This window comes from Elephas maximus, chromosome 10, assembly GCF_024166365.1.
Source record: "Elephas maximus indicus isolate mEleMax1 chromosome 10, mEleMax1 primary haplotype, whole genome shotgun sequence".
In the NCBI taxonomy this organism is placed as follows: domain Eukaryota; kingdom Metazoa; phylum Chordata; class Mammalia; order Proboscidea; family Elephantidae; genus Elephas; species Elephas maximus.
In genome coordinates, this window is record NC_064828.1 from 23,793,817 (window position 1) to 23,810,090 (window position 16,274).

At 33.8% G+C, this 16,274-nt stretch overlaps 1 protein-coding gene across 2 annotated transcripts in view; it reads right to left on the reverse strand.

Moving 5' to 3' along the window:
- Positions 1-550: 550 nt before the first annotated feature.
- Positions 551-16,274, reverse strand: part of KATNBL1 (katanin regulatory subunit B1 like 1) — a 65,491-nt gene continuing 49,767 nt past the window's right edge. The window contains exons 2-10 of one of the 2 annotated variants that reach the window (XM_049897991.1): positions 15,869-15,999; positions 15,274-15,314; positions 13,196-13,475; positions 10,348-10,466; positions 9,589-9,639; positions 9,404-9,493; positions 8,978-9,067; positions 8,094-8,187; positions 553-4,148 (exon numbers count right to left, since the gene is read on the reverse strand). In XM_049897991.1, coding sequence (XP_049753948.1) covers positions 4,116-4,148; positions 8,094-8,187; positions 8,978-9,067; positions 9,404-9,493; positions 9,589-9,639; positions 10,348-10,466; positions 13,196-13,475; positions 15,274-15,314; positions 15,869-15,985 — 915 coding nt within the window. In that variant the 5' untranslated portion in view covers positions 15,986-15,999 and the 3' untranslated portion in view covers positions 553-4,115. Of the gene's footprint in view, positions 4,149-8,093; positions 8,188-8,977; positions 9,068-9,403; positions 9,494-9,588; positions 9,640-10,347; positions 10,467-13,195; positions 13,476-15,273; positions 15,315-15,868; positions 16,000-16,274 lie in introns of both variants that reach the window. The other variant, XM_049897992.1, reaches the window with a different exon arrangement.

A 16,274-nucleotide genomic window follows, 5' to 3' on the forward strand; every position in this document is an offset into this window, starting at 1 on the left:
TAAATAACATTTTAAGTACATCTGTAGAAAATATACTCTGTGTCTGAGTATATGATATACAGTATTTATTTTCGCTGTTACACTTGGTGTTGTTGTTGAGCCAAACTATATGAGCCAAAGATATTATAAATTAGAAGCATAGATTGATTAGGGATAAACTTTTTCATTCTATACTCCTGTTACAGAATTAAAAAGGGGAATATATAGTGTGTCACAAAGTTTTATGACAACATATATAGTCAGAGAAATTAAGGGAGAAAGAATAACATAGGAGCAAATATCTACCAAGGAATGTCCAGCAATACTTTTTCCATCTGAAATAATCCAGAAAACAAAAGTCTGTATTGAAAGATTAGAAGTAGTGCACCCAAATGGATCACTCCAGTTGAGTCAGCTGCTTGTGATTTTAATGAAAATATTTTTCTGTAAATCAACAATGGCAACTGACATTGCCATCTTGTTCTTAAATAGGAAGAAAAATAACTGGGTTCATTTTATTTAGTAATGCCTGATGAAATACTAACTTAAATCTTAACATTTTTTCAGATTCCTTGACTGACTTAAGTAACTAAGTAAACATTTAAACATGATTCTATCATCACCAGTTAATAGCTAATAATCACTATTTGTATTAAAATTTGTATTAGTTACCCATTAATGTTTATTACATCAACAGCTTGCCAAATATAAAAATGTTCTAAGGTTGAAAAAATTCCTATTTCAAAGGCCAGAAATATAGCTTTAAACCCACAGTCTTTCTTAAGGTTAGGACATCACGTGTACCAAGTACGTTTAGGGGATTAGGACTTAATTCCTCAGTAGTTCTTTAGAGTTCAGTGCAGATATTAATGATTCCCAAAGTGGATAGAGATACTTGAGCACAAATTCTCACATACTGGGATTCAAGTAAATAATTTGTGTCAATTATCTCTGCCAAAAGATTAATTTTAAAAAGGCATCTGATAATAGTACTTGATTCCTAACTTTTAACCCTTACTCTGATCATGCTCACTTTACAAAAGCCAATCACTTCATCCCTAGTGCAAATTACTTGATTATTACCCTCTATTACCTCAATAAACTACCTGTCCCTAGGACTTGCAAAGTTAGCTAAGTACAGAAGACCTAAGAAGGTAGAAGAGACCTAAAAAGGCAGAGACCTTGGGTCTTACTTCTGTATTCTGCAACAAATAAGCAACGACAAACAGCAGTTGTCCTAATCTAGGTCAATATGACAGCCAGTACACTTTGTAAACCCATTTTGGGGACTCTTTCTGGAGATCGACACTGTTCTGATGAAAATGCTGTAGCATGAGGAGTTTAACAGCAAAAGAAGCGTTCAACAATACTTATCTAACATCTTTTATTCAAGAATCATAAAATCGCCTAATGCTAACTCAAAACTGAGAGGTAGGTACTAAGGTAAACAATTGCAAAGGCTAAGAAGAGAAATTAGGAGCGTGTAGTACCAAATAATCTTTGTGAGCTGAAGACTGCTGCCTTACCAAGTTCAGAGGGTATAAGATGGAGTGTTAACATACCCCCATTCAACAAACCCAAACTTGGGCACAAGAACTCAAGTTAACAGGGTATCTTTTTTTTTTTTTTTATAACAGATTTCATTTGCCTTTTGATTTATTGAAATTTGATTTTAAAAGATTCTGTTTAGTCAATGATCTGACCCAGAGAAAACTATGAGAATATTTTAAATATATTATGTTAAATATCATAATAAAATTCTATAGTATATATGTCAATTATCTGAGTTATTTTTCCATGTGAGGTCAAGGGTTTATGCTAAATTATGCACATGATCTTCCTTGTGACCAAAAGCTGAATTTGTGAGACAGATACCTGACAGAGGGTGCAATCTGTAAGCATGAAATCCTTTTTGTGTGTGTGTGTGTGTGTGTGTAAAATCAACAAACCCATAAAAGCATTGAACTCCTGCCTTAGCCTCATCAGCACCATGTTCTAACCAAGTTAACTGGTTCAAACTGTTAGATAAGTCAGTGATAAAAGGAACAGAAACAAAGAAAGATTATATTTCATCTTCTTAAGGTCTTAGGAGCTTGCTGGTGGAGTGGTTAAGCAATGTGCTGCTAACCAAAAGGTCAGCGGTTTGAACCCACCAGCCTCTCCGCAGAAGAAAGATGTGGTAGTCTGCTTCCATAAATTTTACAGCCTTGCAATCCTATGGTACAGTTCTACTCTGCCCTATTATAAGGTCGCTATGAGTCAGACTCGATGGCAAAGGGTTTGGTTTTCTTGGTTTAAGGTCCTACAGAGATGACACAGATTTACGATTCAAATTCCCACCTCCTGAAAAACGACCTCTTAAGTAACTCACCTCTCAAATAACAGAAGTGCAGTAATCTGAAATGATTCAAATCTAAATACCAATTAATCTAATAACCAATTACTACAACTGATGTTCATTGTGGGGAATAAATACCAAACCAAAACCACTGCCACTGAGTCAATTCTGACTCATAGTGACCCTACAGGACAAAGCAGAACTGCCCCATAGGGTTTCCAAGGAGCGACTGATGGATTCAAACTGCCAACCTTACGGTTAACAGCTGAGCTCTTAACCAGTGTGCCACCAGGGCTCCGTGGGGAATACATAGCTATGTAAAACACAGCTACACAAAAATAGAACTCACTGAAAGGTAATATTTTTAACATTTTTAAAGCAAGAAAAATGGTTGTTTGGGATTCACATCAGTAGTCACTAGTTGGGTAAATGCTAAAGATTTACACTCAAGTGCTTGGAGAATTACTGCAGAGAAATTCAATTAATAAAAATCTTTGCTCAGATGCCATCCAGGCTTATTAAAGATGAGATGATACACAAACTACCCAATAGCAGTATTAAACCCTGGTCACTTTCAAGACAGGTTAAGATGTACAGCTGTTAAGACATTCTAGAACTGGGTTCACTGACACTACATACTGTATTAAAAAAAAAAAAAAAAAGACTTCATACAGTCTGCTGGAATTTCATATCAACCACTGGAGGAGGTAGTAATGGAAAGTGTTAGAATTTAAAATACATGGTCAGTACTAAGTGTAAACATTTCTAAAGCATTATATGTAACTCTCTAAAACATACGTAGTGAAAAAGGAATTAAAATTCATATAAAATCATCAGAATTAAAAAAAGTGAAAAATAGAAATATTTAGTGAATTTACTCAAATGGAAGATGCTTAAATGATACAGAACTGAAAATATTAGAAATCTATATACAATAAAAAGTGAACATAAATTAGCCAACCCCACGGACAATTCCAGTTAAGCACTCATACAAATATTCACCTTTTTTTCTTTGATATAGTTATAACACATACATACATGATGAGTCTGACAAAAAAAAAATCAGAGATACTAAAAATATTCTCAAGTTTTAAGAATTGTGTGGAATACATTTCAACAACATTCTACATGAATGTAAACCTGTCATTTAATTCCATGATTTTATTATGTCAGAAGCACAGCTGGTTTTAATTTTTTAAACAGATCTTGGTATCTTAACATATTGGCTTATTAATGTTTAAGGCATTTTGCATACATAGTATCTCAGTGTGAACAGAAAAAAATTTAATATTGATTATTTGCTGTGATGTTTTAAACTTTCGAAGTCTTTCCAACATAAGAAAATAGCTGCACACATTTAAGTGTTTTTCTTATAAAATACAATCTTAAAAAATTCACGATGATTGGTCTTCGTGGTTCCTAGGAATAAGTCCTGTCTTATTTTTTCACACAGTATAAATTATATTCTTATGCAATATGCAGGAGTGCATTAAGATCCAGTAGTTCTTAAACAATGTTACCAGATAACCATATAAATCCCAAATGCAGCAAAGGCCAACAATCTTCGTAGTGTACTTTCATCTCATTGAAGTTGAAGCTGCTCCTTTTGGATATCTGTCCACTTCAATGTGAAGTAGATCGTTAGGATTTCATTAGTGGTTTCATTACGTGACTTTTTAAAAGAAAAAATGGTTTTGATTTCCTCCACAGTTCAGAGTTCTCAGAAGAGACATTTTTCTGGAAACCATGGTCCAGGGATGTTTTGAATAACCAAGCACTCTTTTGTAGATGAAATCTCTCAATGCAATTGTAATAAATAAGCATCTACATCCTTAGAGAATAAAACAAAAACATCTCATTAGCCAACACAGTAAATATACAAGTACACAATCCATTTTTCTTTCTATTCCCTTTTTGTCACTTGATTTGCCCTAGTTTTCCTTTGAGACCCTTTTGAGGGTAAAAGATGTGTCTTACTCAACTTCCATTCTGCACTTGTTTAGTGTAGGGCCTGGCACATAGCAGGTGCTCAATAAATGGTTGCTAAGTGCTGAGTGAAATGTTTTGGTTCCTATGCCTAAATAGCTTGCTTTTAGAGCTAAGCAACATTAAATTGGTCACAGCAATTCCTTCAGTGCTATATAAACTCTAGGCCAGCTTAACAATAGTCTGATTTCTACTCTCAAAAAACTACAAATTAATTGAGTTTATTTTTATAATACAGGTTTTATCATAGCTTAAGGAAGTGTACAGAGAACTTCTTTAATCACTCAATATTGTCTTCAATAATAAATACAGTAGAAAGCAAGGGTGATTCAATGTAAGAAAATCAATGTAATACACACATTAATAAAATGGAGGACAAGAATCATACGATTATCAATCAATGCAGAAAGGGCATTTGACAAAATCGAACAGCCTTTCATAATGAAAACATTCACCAAACTAGGAATAGAAGGGAAATTCCTCAACATGATAAAGGGCACTTAAGAAACAGCTACAGCAAACATCACACTCAATGGTGAAAGACTGAAAGTTTTCCCCTTAAGATCAGGAACAAATCAGAGATGGCTGCTTCTTACAACTTCTGCTCAGCACCGTACTGTAAGTCCTAGCTAGAACAATTAGACAAGAAGAAGAAATAAAAGGTACCTGAATTGGGGAAGAAGAAGGAAAATGATGTCTATTCACAGACGATATATAGAAAATCCTCAAAAATCCACAAGAAAGCTACCGAGCTAATAAACTAATTCAGCAAAGTTGTGCAACACAAGAGCAATAATACATAGAAATTAGCTGTGCTTTTTATACACCAGCAATGAACAATCTGAAAGGAAATTAAGAAAACCACTCCTTTTACAATAGCATCAAAGAAAATATGTACCTAGGAATAAAATTAATCAAGAAGGTGAAAGACCTTTACATGGAAAACTAAAAACAGTGCTGAAAGAAATTAAAGGAGATCTAAATAAATGGAAAGACACCCCATGTTCATGAATGTGAAGACTTAATAGTTAAGATGCTGATTCTACCCAAAGTAACCTACAGATACAAAACAATTCCTATTAAAATCCCAACAGCCTGTTAACCAGAAATGGAAAGGTCAATTCTCATATTCATATGTAACTGCGAGGGGCCCCAAACAGCCAAAACAATCTTGAAAAAAGAACAAAGAAGAAACTCACAATTCTCGATTTTAAGAAGTACTACAAAGCTAAAGTAACCAAAATAACGTGGTACTGATATAAGGTTAGATATAGAGAACAATGGAATAGATTTGAGAATCCAGAAATAAACCTTTACATCTATGGCCACATGATTTTTCATAACCCATAACCCACTGCTGTCGAGTCAATTCTGACTCATAGTGGCCATACAGAACAGAGTAGAATTTCCCCAAAGGGTTTTTGAGGCTGTAATCTTTACAGAAGCAGACTGCCACAGCTTTGTTCCATGGAGTGACTGGTGGGTTCCAAGTGCTGACCTTTTCCGTTAGCAGCCGAGTGCTTAACTACTACCTCACCAGGGCTCAATAACCTAAGAAAAAGAGCTAAAACCATAAAACTTTCAGGAGAAAACCAAAGCGGAAAGCTTCAAGACATTCTTTTAGGCAATGGATTTTTAGATATGACACCAAAAGCATATGCCACAAAAAAATAGATAAACTGGACTTTATCAAAATCAAAAACTTTTGTACATCAAGGGCAGTGTCAAGACAGTGAAGCGACAACCTACAGAATGCGTGGAAATTATTTGGAAACCATATATAAGAGTTTAATATCCAGAATTTATGACGAACTCTTACAATTCAGCAACAAAAAGACTAACAACCCAATCAAAAAATGGGCAAAAGTCATGAATAGACATTTCGCCAAAGAAGACATACAAACGGCCAAGAAGTACAAGAAAAGATGCAAGATGCTCAGCAATGTTTGTTATCGGGGAAATGAAGATCAAAACCGCAATGAGATACCACTTCACACCCAGGAGGATGGCTATCATTAAAAAAAGAAAAAAAAAAAAGGCAAAACAACAAGTGTTGTTAAGGATATGGAGAAATCAGAATACTTGTACATTACTAGTAGGAATGTAAAATGGTGCAGCTGTTGTAGAAAACAGTTTGGTGGTTTCTAAAACAGTTAAACATTAAAATACGATGTGACTCTGGATTTCCACTCCTAGGTATACACCCAAAAGAATCAAAAGTAGTGACTCAAAAAGACACATATATAACAATGCTCTTTGCGGCATTACACACAATAACTAAACATGCCCATCAACAGATGAATGGATAAACAAATTGTGATATATTCACACAATAGAATATTTTACAGCTATGAAGAGGAATGATGTTCTGATACATGTGACCACATGAATGAACTAAGTGAAATAAGCCAGATACAAAGGACAAATATTGTATGATCCCACTTACATGAAATTATCTAGAATAGGTAAATCTATCAAGACAAAGAAGATTGGTGGCTATCAGAAGATGGGGGGAAAAATCACCACAGTGTGCACTTAACATTGGTAAATTGTATTTTATGTAAATTATTTCTTAATATTTTTTTAAAATATAGTATCTTGAGGTTGTACTCCCAATAAAGTTTCTCCCTTTGTAAAAATTTGTTGAAAGCAAATTTCTAAGGGAACAATTTTTCATTTCTATTACCCAGAATGCAAAATCCATCAAGAGCAAGATGATATACTCCACATTTTCTGTCTACTTCTACTTTGTCATGATTACCAATTAAAAAAAAAAAAAAAAAAAAACTTCCAGGAAATTTATTTCTATTTATAAGATTTTCAACATAAAGAATTCTACACAATAAAATTAAACACAGTGTTAATACATTTGCTTGATACATCATTTTGCTTCTTTTCTTGAAGGTATCCAAGAAGAATTTTACAAGTAAGTCCACAACATAAATCCTATTTAAATATTATTATTATTTTTTATTGTGCTTTAAGTGAAAGTTTACAAATCAAGTCAGTCTCTCATACAAAAATTTATATACACCTTGCTATATACTCCTAGTTGCTCTCCCCCTAATGAGACAGCATACTCCTTCCCTCCACTCTCTCTTATTATTATTATTTTAAACCAAAGACTGCTTTCACATTTCTGGCTACTGCCCATTTATGATAGGAGTATGCTCAGTGATAAGGTGGATATATTTCTTAGCAACGATTTTTTTCTGCAATTACATTTTAACTACCAATGTTTCCTGGAGTGTAAATATTAAAATCCAAAAGAGTAATGTACCTGTTCCTTCAAGAGACAAGCAAATCAGCAAAGACCAATGCTGAATTCATACTGTGATTTGAACAGTTTACCTTCTCAAAAAGCAATGACATTAGCAAAAGCAAAATCACCATCAATATCTGAAATCATTTGATTGTGTTCCTCATTTCTTGCTTCCTGAGAGTCACTGTTTTTTTCTGATGCCTTCCTTACCTGGACTCAACTTTCTAAAAAATGCTTTTCTCTAATTGGAACTAGGTCATTAAACACTCCCTAGCACAGCATTTCTGGGGCTATAAATTAAGGATATTCCGTGATTAATTCCTATGCTCACTGCCAAGGTCAAACTCGTACCCAGGGGATGTCAAGCATTTGCAAATATGAAACTGACTTTAGATACCATTTATTAAGTTAGAATACTACTGAATTATTTTGTCTAGAGATTTAAGAGTTCACGTATTATACATGTATAATACTAACATGTTACTTCTAATTTTTAATGTCTAATTTTTAAGCTTAGACATAGATTACCTTAGCTATATTACCAGTGTATCCTGGAACCAAAGTAAGATGGTTTTCTTGTTCCCACAATCCATTTAACTGTTGTTTTAGAATCTGAATATTTCTAGGAGAAAAAAAGGAGAAGGCAAATATATTAGGATATGGACTTTGGTAGAAAATACACTTAATAAAAACAGTCTTTAAATTTTCAAGTATTTACCAGGAGGAAAATACACTACTTAAACTGAAGCAACTGGTTGTGATGGTACATGTCAATCACAGAAATTAAAAGTCATTTAGTTGTCACTATGAATTGGAATCGACTCGGCAGCAATGGGTTTTTTTGGGGGGTAGTTGTCAAGGCCTGTAAGAAAACAACTAGGTGTTTAGACGCCTGCTCTTGAGCATGAAGTGGAAGTTTTTGAAAGCCTTGGAAGAAGATTATCTTTAAGGAAAGTGTTGGTAGATGTTTCGCCTGTGTGGTTTCATGATAACCCACACATTTCCGCAAGGCAATACTCAAAGTATAATGATTATGATATAGTTTTTAGACTGTAAGCATCAACACTGGACTCTGAGGTTAACGTCTAGGTGGCCCAAGGATGCCTCCATTCCTGTGCCTCAACACATATTCCACTGGGGGCCATCTCTTCTCCCCTTATTAATTATAATGGGTCTGAGGGTGAAACCATTGCCGTGCTTTTTCCTCCTAAAATGAAGGAGAGATACAGGGAGGGGGTCACTGAGCTCTGGAATTCTACTCCCAAGAGTAGTTTTCATAGATGAACAGTATATCAACATTTCTCTGAAAATGAAGAGGTTAAATCCTATAGACTGAAAACTATCACCTACTTTAATCAAACTGCTTTTCTGAAGCTTTAGTAGCATGAATTTATTTTTAAAGGTATACTCACCCATCATTTATAATTTCTGTTTTGGATGATAGTTCTGACCACCACCTTTTTATGACTGCTTGAAGCCAGTTTAAGCCAACTATTACATACCTGAAATGACATTTTGTTACAAAATTCAAGTGTTTTTATCCAAGAAAATGTTAAAGATGACTTCCCCATAAAGCACACCGATCTTTCCCCTTTTTAACATTTATTTCACGACTTTCATGATCTATTTCACAAAACTCTGTTATGCAACTTATTTAAAGATGTTTTTGTATTCATTCTTTAGTCCTTTTATATTATTTTCCTAATTAATTAAAAAGTTACTCGAAAAAAGAAACCATGTATATCTAATGAAGCCCAATCTAATAGTATGTAATCACAAGGCACAAAATCAAGGATGCTGGAAGAGAAAAATAGATTGAGATTCAGATTAGCACTTACTCTTCAAATTTGCTTTTAAGTAGTGACTTTACTAGAGGCAACAAGTCTACACAGCAGCCAAGTGAGATGTATTGTTTTTCCTCCTGTAAACTAAAACAAAGAAATACTGTTATAAAAATATGAACAGGTTGTAATTTGTCCTTCTTTAAACTAACATTTTTTTTTCCTGAAAACTTTCTTTTTACCTATTGGTGAGCACAGGAAGGCAATCTACCACAACTCCAAGATCTTCTATCCTGTGGGCAAAAAAGGGGTAGTACTACTTAGAGAGCTGATTTCCTTATTAATACCTTCTCATTGATTTTAAGAAATTTATTCATTCAACAACTAATTTGAGTGTATATGAAGAGCTAGGCCCTTGGTATACAGCAGTGAACAAAGAGATAAAAATGCGTGGCTGATGGAGCTTGTACGCTAATGTCTGAACGAGGGAGGGTGGGCGGAGACAGAAAATAAATAAGGAAAATACACAGAGTATGGTGATGGTGGTAAGTGCTAAGGAGAAAAATAAGCAGGAAAAGGAGACTGAGAGTGGAGAAATACGTATATTTAAATGAGGTGGTTGCTTAACTATTAAGGAAACATGTGAGCCAAGTCCTGAATATGTGAGGAAGGTAATGCTTAAAATTCCTACTCATCAGGGATTTTTAAAGAGATTAGTTTCCCATACTGGTATCTCTTAGTTTTATAGATAAGAATCTCAGTCAGAGAAGGTAACAGCTTTGTTCAACCTAACACTGAAAGTGAAGATAAAACAGATGGTTTTCTGCATTTTTGTTACTCCTAGACTGCTGATGAGCATAATTTAAACCATAAGGTCTCTACTGAAGCTACACATAAGTAGTTCAGAATTCTAGCCATTAATAATATAAAAAAGAAGAGGAACTTCTAGATATCACATTGAAAATTAGTTTTATTGAACAAAAAAGTATAAATAGATTTACCTCACCAAATAGGCTACAAGTTCACTTATACTTCTCTTCCTCCAGAAAGTTAAAGCTACATTCAACCGCAAATTCCTGCTGAACAAAACTTGTGCCATTGTTTCATGGTCCTGAGAAACCTGAAAGACGTTAATCTAATTTGTTACAAAGCTCATTGAAACATGGTATGAAATCATTTTTCCCCAATTTAATCATTCCTATACACACATTTTTAAATTATGCATAGGTGACTCCTTTTACTGCCTCACAAAAAGGAGTCTTTCAATTGAATACAGTAAAAAAAATGGTCTGAACAAATACAGGACCTACTTCTTTTTTTAACCAATACTTTTCCTTGTTTGCTACCAACTGTTCTCTATTAAATTCCCCTACTAAAGAATTTTAAAAATACATTTTTAGCTGACTCACAAATATAAGACTTTCAAATGTGGATTAAAGGAAAAGGTAAACATATAGGTTAATCACTATTAACTAAAGGTAAGAAAAAAAAACCCCAAATCACAGTTCTATGATATGTTACAGAATCATTTAAAATTATTCATTTACTTATTTTTGCAGAATATAGGGAATATACTTCGCTTGAATAATGTTTAAATAACACAGAACTGCATAAAATAAAAAGTGAATACTTGCTGCCTGTCCACAGAAATATCCAATCCCATTTCCCAGAAGTAATTACAGGCTAGTCTGTATCTTTGCAAATCATCTTCTAGACATACTATGTACATATATAAATTTAAATATATAACTCTTAAAAATGAAATTATAATATCTATATTTTTAAAACCTTGCCTTTTAACTTACTTATTATAAACATTTTTCAACATCAAAACATAGATCAACCTCATTACATATTCTCCAGCCTTTTATATACCTTGATTTTTTGTTTTTCTTTATTAAAGCTATGCATCAATGAGCATCCTATGTATGTAAATGTGTGCACTTGCACAAATACTTCTGTAGGATTAATTTATGCAATTGGAACTGCTAGATCAAAGGTTACATGCATTTGAACTTTGACAATATGGTATCACTTTTAGAATAGATCTAGGTTTCAAGAACAGGTTCTTGTCAATCAGGAAAAAAAGTATGGAATAACAAAGGAGTAATCAATAAATGTATTAGTTAAGTGTAAGGTAAAGGAAGGCTTTGTAAAATGTTGTAAAAATGAGAGGGCAAAGTAAAAGGAGGGATCGTGGCAGTGACTGAAATGCATAATTGAAACTATTATTTTTAAGGCATTTGCTCTCAGAAGCATTATTTCCTCAACTGAAGAACCAACCCAGGTCCCAATTCAGGTCAGATTTCTTGATTATATAGTCATATATAAGCTCTTTTCCTTCAGAGTATGTAATTTCTATGATCGTCTGAAGACTGTTGTCCTCACCACCTTTATAACTACGCAAATGTTGGGACGGTGTGTTTTTCACTCCCCAATCTCCCCAGAGCCCGAAGGATGCATAACAAAATAGGGAGCACTCAATAAATACTTGTGAATTAATTAGCATGACAATGATTCTCTTTATTAATCCTAAAGTTTAGTCATCATTCTATTTTCCAAGGTCTGTGATAATTCACTTTTAAATAAAATTTTCCTTGTTCCCCCTCCTCTCATATACCACTTACTCCTCCAATTCTCCTAGCATTGCTAGTTTTATATTACTCCCGGATCTTATGTGTAAAAGTAAGGCTGTTTCATTGACAAGCAGGATCTATTTTGCATTATTTCATTATGGTTTTAGTTAATAACATTTTATTTCTATCTTTCTTTCATCTTATTTACTTGTAATTATCCTAAATATGATGCTCTTCTTCATTCACCTGTACACACTTGTGACTGTTCTAATTTACAAAGGTGTCTTTGCTCCTTGTAGGCCACAGAAAATGCTTTTCAAGCTGTTGTGCCAGATAGAAAACAATACTAAGGTTACCAAATCATATTTCTAAAAAACAAGGTATATTCATGCAATGTAATGCTATGTATCCATTACAAAAACTGTGGAATTATTTAATCACATGAAAAAAATCCATACTTTTATTAACCATGAAAATCAAATTATCAAACAATATATACAATATGAAAAGATACATTAAGAATTTTAATATCGTTTCTTTCTAAATGTCGAGATCATGGATAATTTTTTTCCTTTGGGTTTATCTTCTAATACACATGCAATAAACAGTAATAATTATTATAAACTCACGCATGTTTATAAATTTTATCAAACCATTCTTCCAAAAGATCAACTTTTTAGAAGAAGAGCTTTACTAAGGTATAATTCACATAATACAAATTCATTAAAAGTATGTAAATTCAATGATTTTTTAGTAAATTTACAGAATTTTGTAACCATGATCACAATCCAGTTTAGATTACTTGCATCATCCAAAGAAATTCTCTTGTGCCTGTTCAAAAGACCAATTCTCCCTGAGCCAGGACAAAAAATCTTACCTAGTTTGCCTGACCAAAATGTCTAATAGGCCATTTGGGGAGCCCAGCAAAAGGTACCTGAATAACTGGCTTCTGTGATGGCAGAGAGTGGTTCACTTTTTGGGCAAGATTTGTCTTCTCCCTTCCTTTAAATCTTTACTGGCCAATTTGCCATTCTGGATATTTATACTAGATTCTCAACCATTTCATTCCATCTCAGATATTATTAACTTACAGAAATGGAATAAGCCGAACATTCAAATCTGGTTAATCTAGAAAATTGTTGCAGGGAGTTACAGTCATTCAAATGAGTCTGTATTCCATGGATGGCAAATTAATCCGTTAGTAGAATGCAGCAAAGAAAAAAACAAAAACAGCTATAATAGGAATAAAATTAAGCTCAGAAAAATTATTTACCTCAGAAAAAAAACCACTATATTTTGATGATGGGCTTTCTGTCTGTGAAGAACCAGCATCACTGAAGTTAATCAAGTATGTTCGACTATCATGGCGTAATTTTTCAGGTAGGTGGCCTGCACAAGCCAATTCGTTTTCTTTATTTGCCATGACACAGCCCCCACTTTTAGGGGACTGTTTTTTCCTGTAACAAGGATTTGGAAACGGACGCTGAACTTTCTTTCTGCAATAGATCACCTTACGTAGTTTATCTGGGGTCTTCACAGTTTGTCCAACTGTTCTGTAAAAAGAATTGATTTTCTTAAATGAAAAAGAATCACATGAAAAACTTCAAAAGTTTTTTAAACAGACATATTTAATAGGCCACATTTTGTGGTCATAATCCTCTAAAATTAGAAGTAAATAGAATTAAAAAAAAATTTCAGCTCTTAAAGAGGAGAGTAGAAGGAAAGTTACAAACTATCTGAAAAGCAATGAAAAGGATGATACTTTTTATGAAATGAAAATGAGTAGAGGCATAATGCCTAGACGCTTTTAAAATATTAAAGGCCATTCTCGGAGTAAGAAAAGTGTAACAATTTCTAGTCACCTAATCTTTTTCTAACAAAGTGGCACATAAATTGTACAAGTTTGAATATTTTTAAGTTTATTCTGATAAACTGAAATATATTTAATTTGTTTGAGTAAGATAAAACACAATATAATAAATCTCATAGTTTAGTATAGTGGTTCTGAAACTTTTGGTCTCAGGACCCTGTAACTATATATTGTAAAATGAAAAAAAAAAAAAAAAACAAAAGTGAGAAAAATGGTACTGTTTTACATTTTTGCAAATCTTTAATACCTGGCTTAAGAGATTCTCATTACCTGCTTCTGCATTCACTCTACTGTGATATCAATGTCATGCAAACTCTGCAAAACTCTACTGTACACGTTTAAGAGAACGAAAATGAAGGAAGTGAATAATGTCTTAGTATTATTATGAAAATAGTTTTAATCTTACAAACTCCTTGAAAGGTTCCTCAGGGACCCCAGGGGTCCTAAGATCACTCTGAGGAAGAATGACATTTTTACCACTTTCTGGATATATGTTGTTGTTAGTTGCTGTCAAGTCGGCTCAGACGTACAGTGACCTTATATATTACAGAACTAAGTGTTGCTCGGTGCTGTGCCATCTTCGTGATTGTTATAGATTAAATTGTGTCCCCCTAAAATGTGCGTCAACTTGGCCAGTCCATGATTCCCAATACAGTATGACTGTCCACCATTTTGTCATCTGATGTGATTTTCCTACGTGTTGCAAATCCTATCTCTATGATGTTGAAGAGGTGAGATTAGTGGCAGTTATGTTGATGAGGCAGGACTCAAACTACAAGATGGGGTTGTCTCGAGCTAATCTCTTTTGGGATATAAGAAAGAGAAGTGAGCAGAGAGACATGGGGACCGCATGCCACCAAGAAGGAAGAGCCAGGAAAACAGTGCATCCTTTGGACCCAGGGTCCCTGCACTGAGAAGATCCTTGACCAGTGAAAGATTGATGACAAGGACCTTCCTCCAGAGTTGATAGGGAAAGAAAGCCTTCCCCTGGAGCTAATGCCCTGAATTTGGACTTGTAGCCTACTAGACTGTGAGAGAATAAATTTCTCTATGTTAAAGTCATCCCCTTGTGGCATTTCTGTTATAGCAGCACTAGATAACTAAGACAATGATCATTGGTATGTCTGTGCCCATTGTTTTGGCTATTGTGTCAATCCATCTCACTGAGGGCTTCCCTCTTTACTAACTGTGATGTCCTTTTCTGTATGTATGACCCTAAGTAAATCACTTAACTCCTCTGGGCTTTAGTTTTCTCATCAACTATTAGGGGTAACGATAGCTACTGAGTAGAATTGTTCTAAGTCAGGATTAGAGATAATATAAGTAATATGTTTAGCACAGTGCCTGGCACACAGGAGTTGTATGATAATAAAGCAACTATCATTATAATAAAAGAGAATAGTCCCCCCGCCCGCCCATATTTTCACCCTTTCCCAGTTCTCAATATTTTCTGTTTCCCACAAATTTTAAGTTGCTCTTACCTATTTTTGTAAGCAGCCAACTGTTTTGGAGATTTCTTAACCTGAAAAATGAAAGTAGACAGTTGTAGCATACTTAAGTTCTTTAATGGAGTTATGTAAACTTTGTGATTAATATCAACAAACCTAAAATACAACAGGTAAATTTTTCAGATTAAAGCTTTCTCCGTTCTAATGCTGTAGACTCAATCATTAGCTATAACAACATCTTATGTAGGTATTTCTGGCAAAGCAACAAATTCAACTCTCCATTTTCCAAGCTACTAGTCACATATTATACTTACAGGGTGCTTGCTTAATAACTGAGCAGAAACTTGATATGGTTTAAAAGAAATTATATCAATGTTAATGAGCCTTGTAATGCTGAACAAAAAACACCTCAGAGATCCCTCTTCAATTATTAAAATATTCAAATTATATTCTATCAAAAATAGCATGCTGTGAGAAAAGCTTTAGGAATAGAAATAGTTTTCCACATTTCACTAATTTTACTTAATTCTTAAAGCAGAATTATTAACGCTTCCATTGTTTAAATGATTTAATCAGAACTATCCATAGTTAAATTGTCTTAACTGTAACCTAGAAATTACAAACTTACCTCCTTCATGTTCTTCTTAGTGAAATTAGAGTTCCTCTTTCTAGGAAGATCAAGGAAATGATCCTCAATATTATTACAAAAGTTCCGCTTTTTAACATTGTGGGTTTCAGATGCCATAATCTCTTAAATACCTAGAAAACAAAATGAAAATATAAATAGGAAAGACAAAAAGCAAAAGAGCCTGATCATTTATTTAACACATACAAACATACAGTATCTCCACTCTATGTAAAAGAGGCTTATGAGTGAACCAGAGGACATTTTTTAAAACCTTAAATGCAGAAGAAACACAAAGCAGGATATTCCAGGAAATTAAGGCCCTTTCTGTTATCTTTCTTTAGTCTTAAACACTTACAAAAATAGTGTATGTATTTTTTTGCCAAAGTAACATGCCAATCTCTCCATT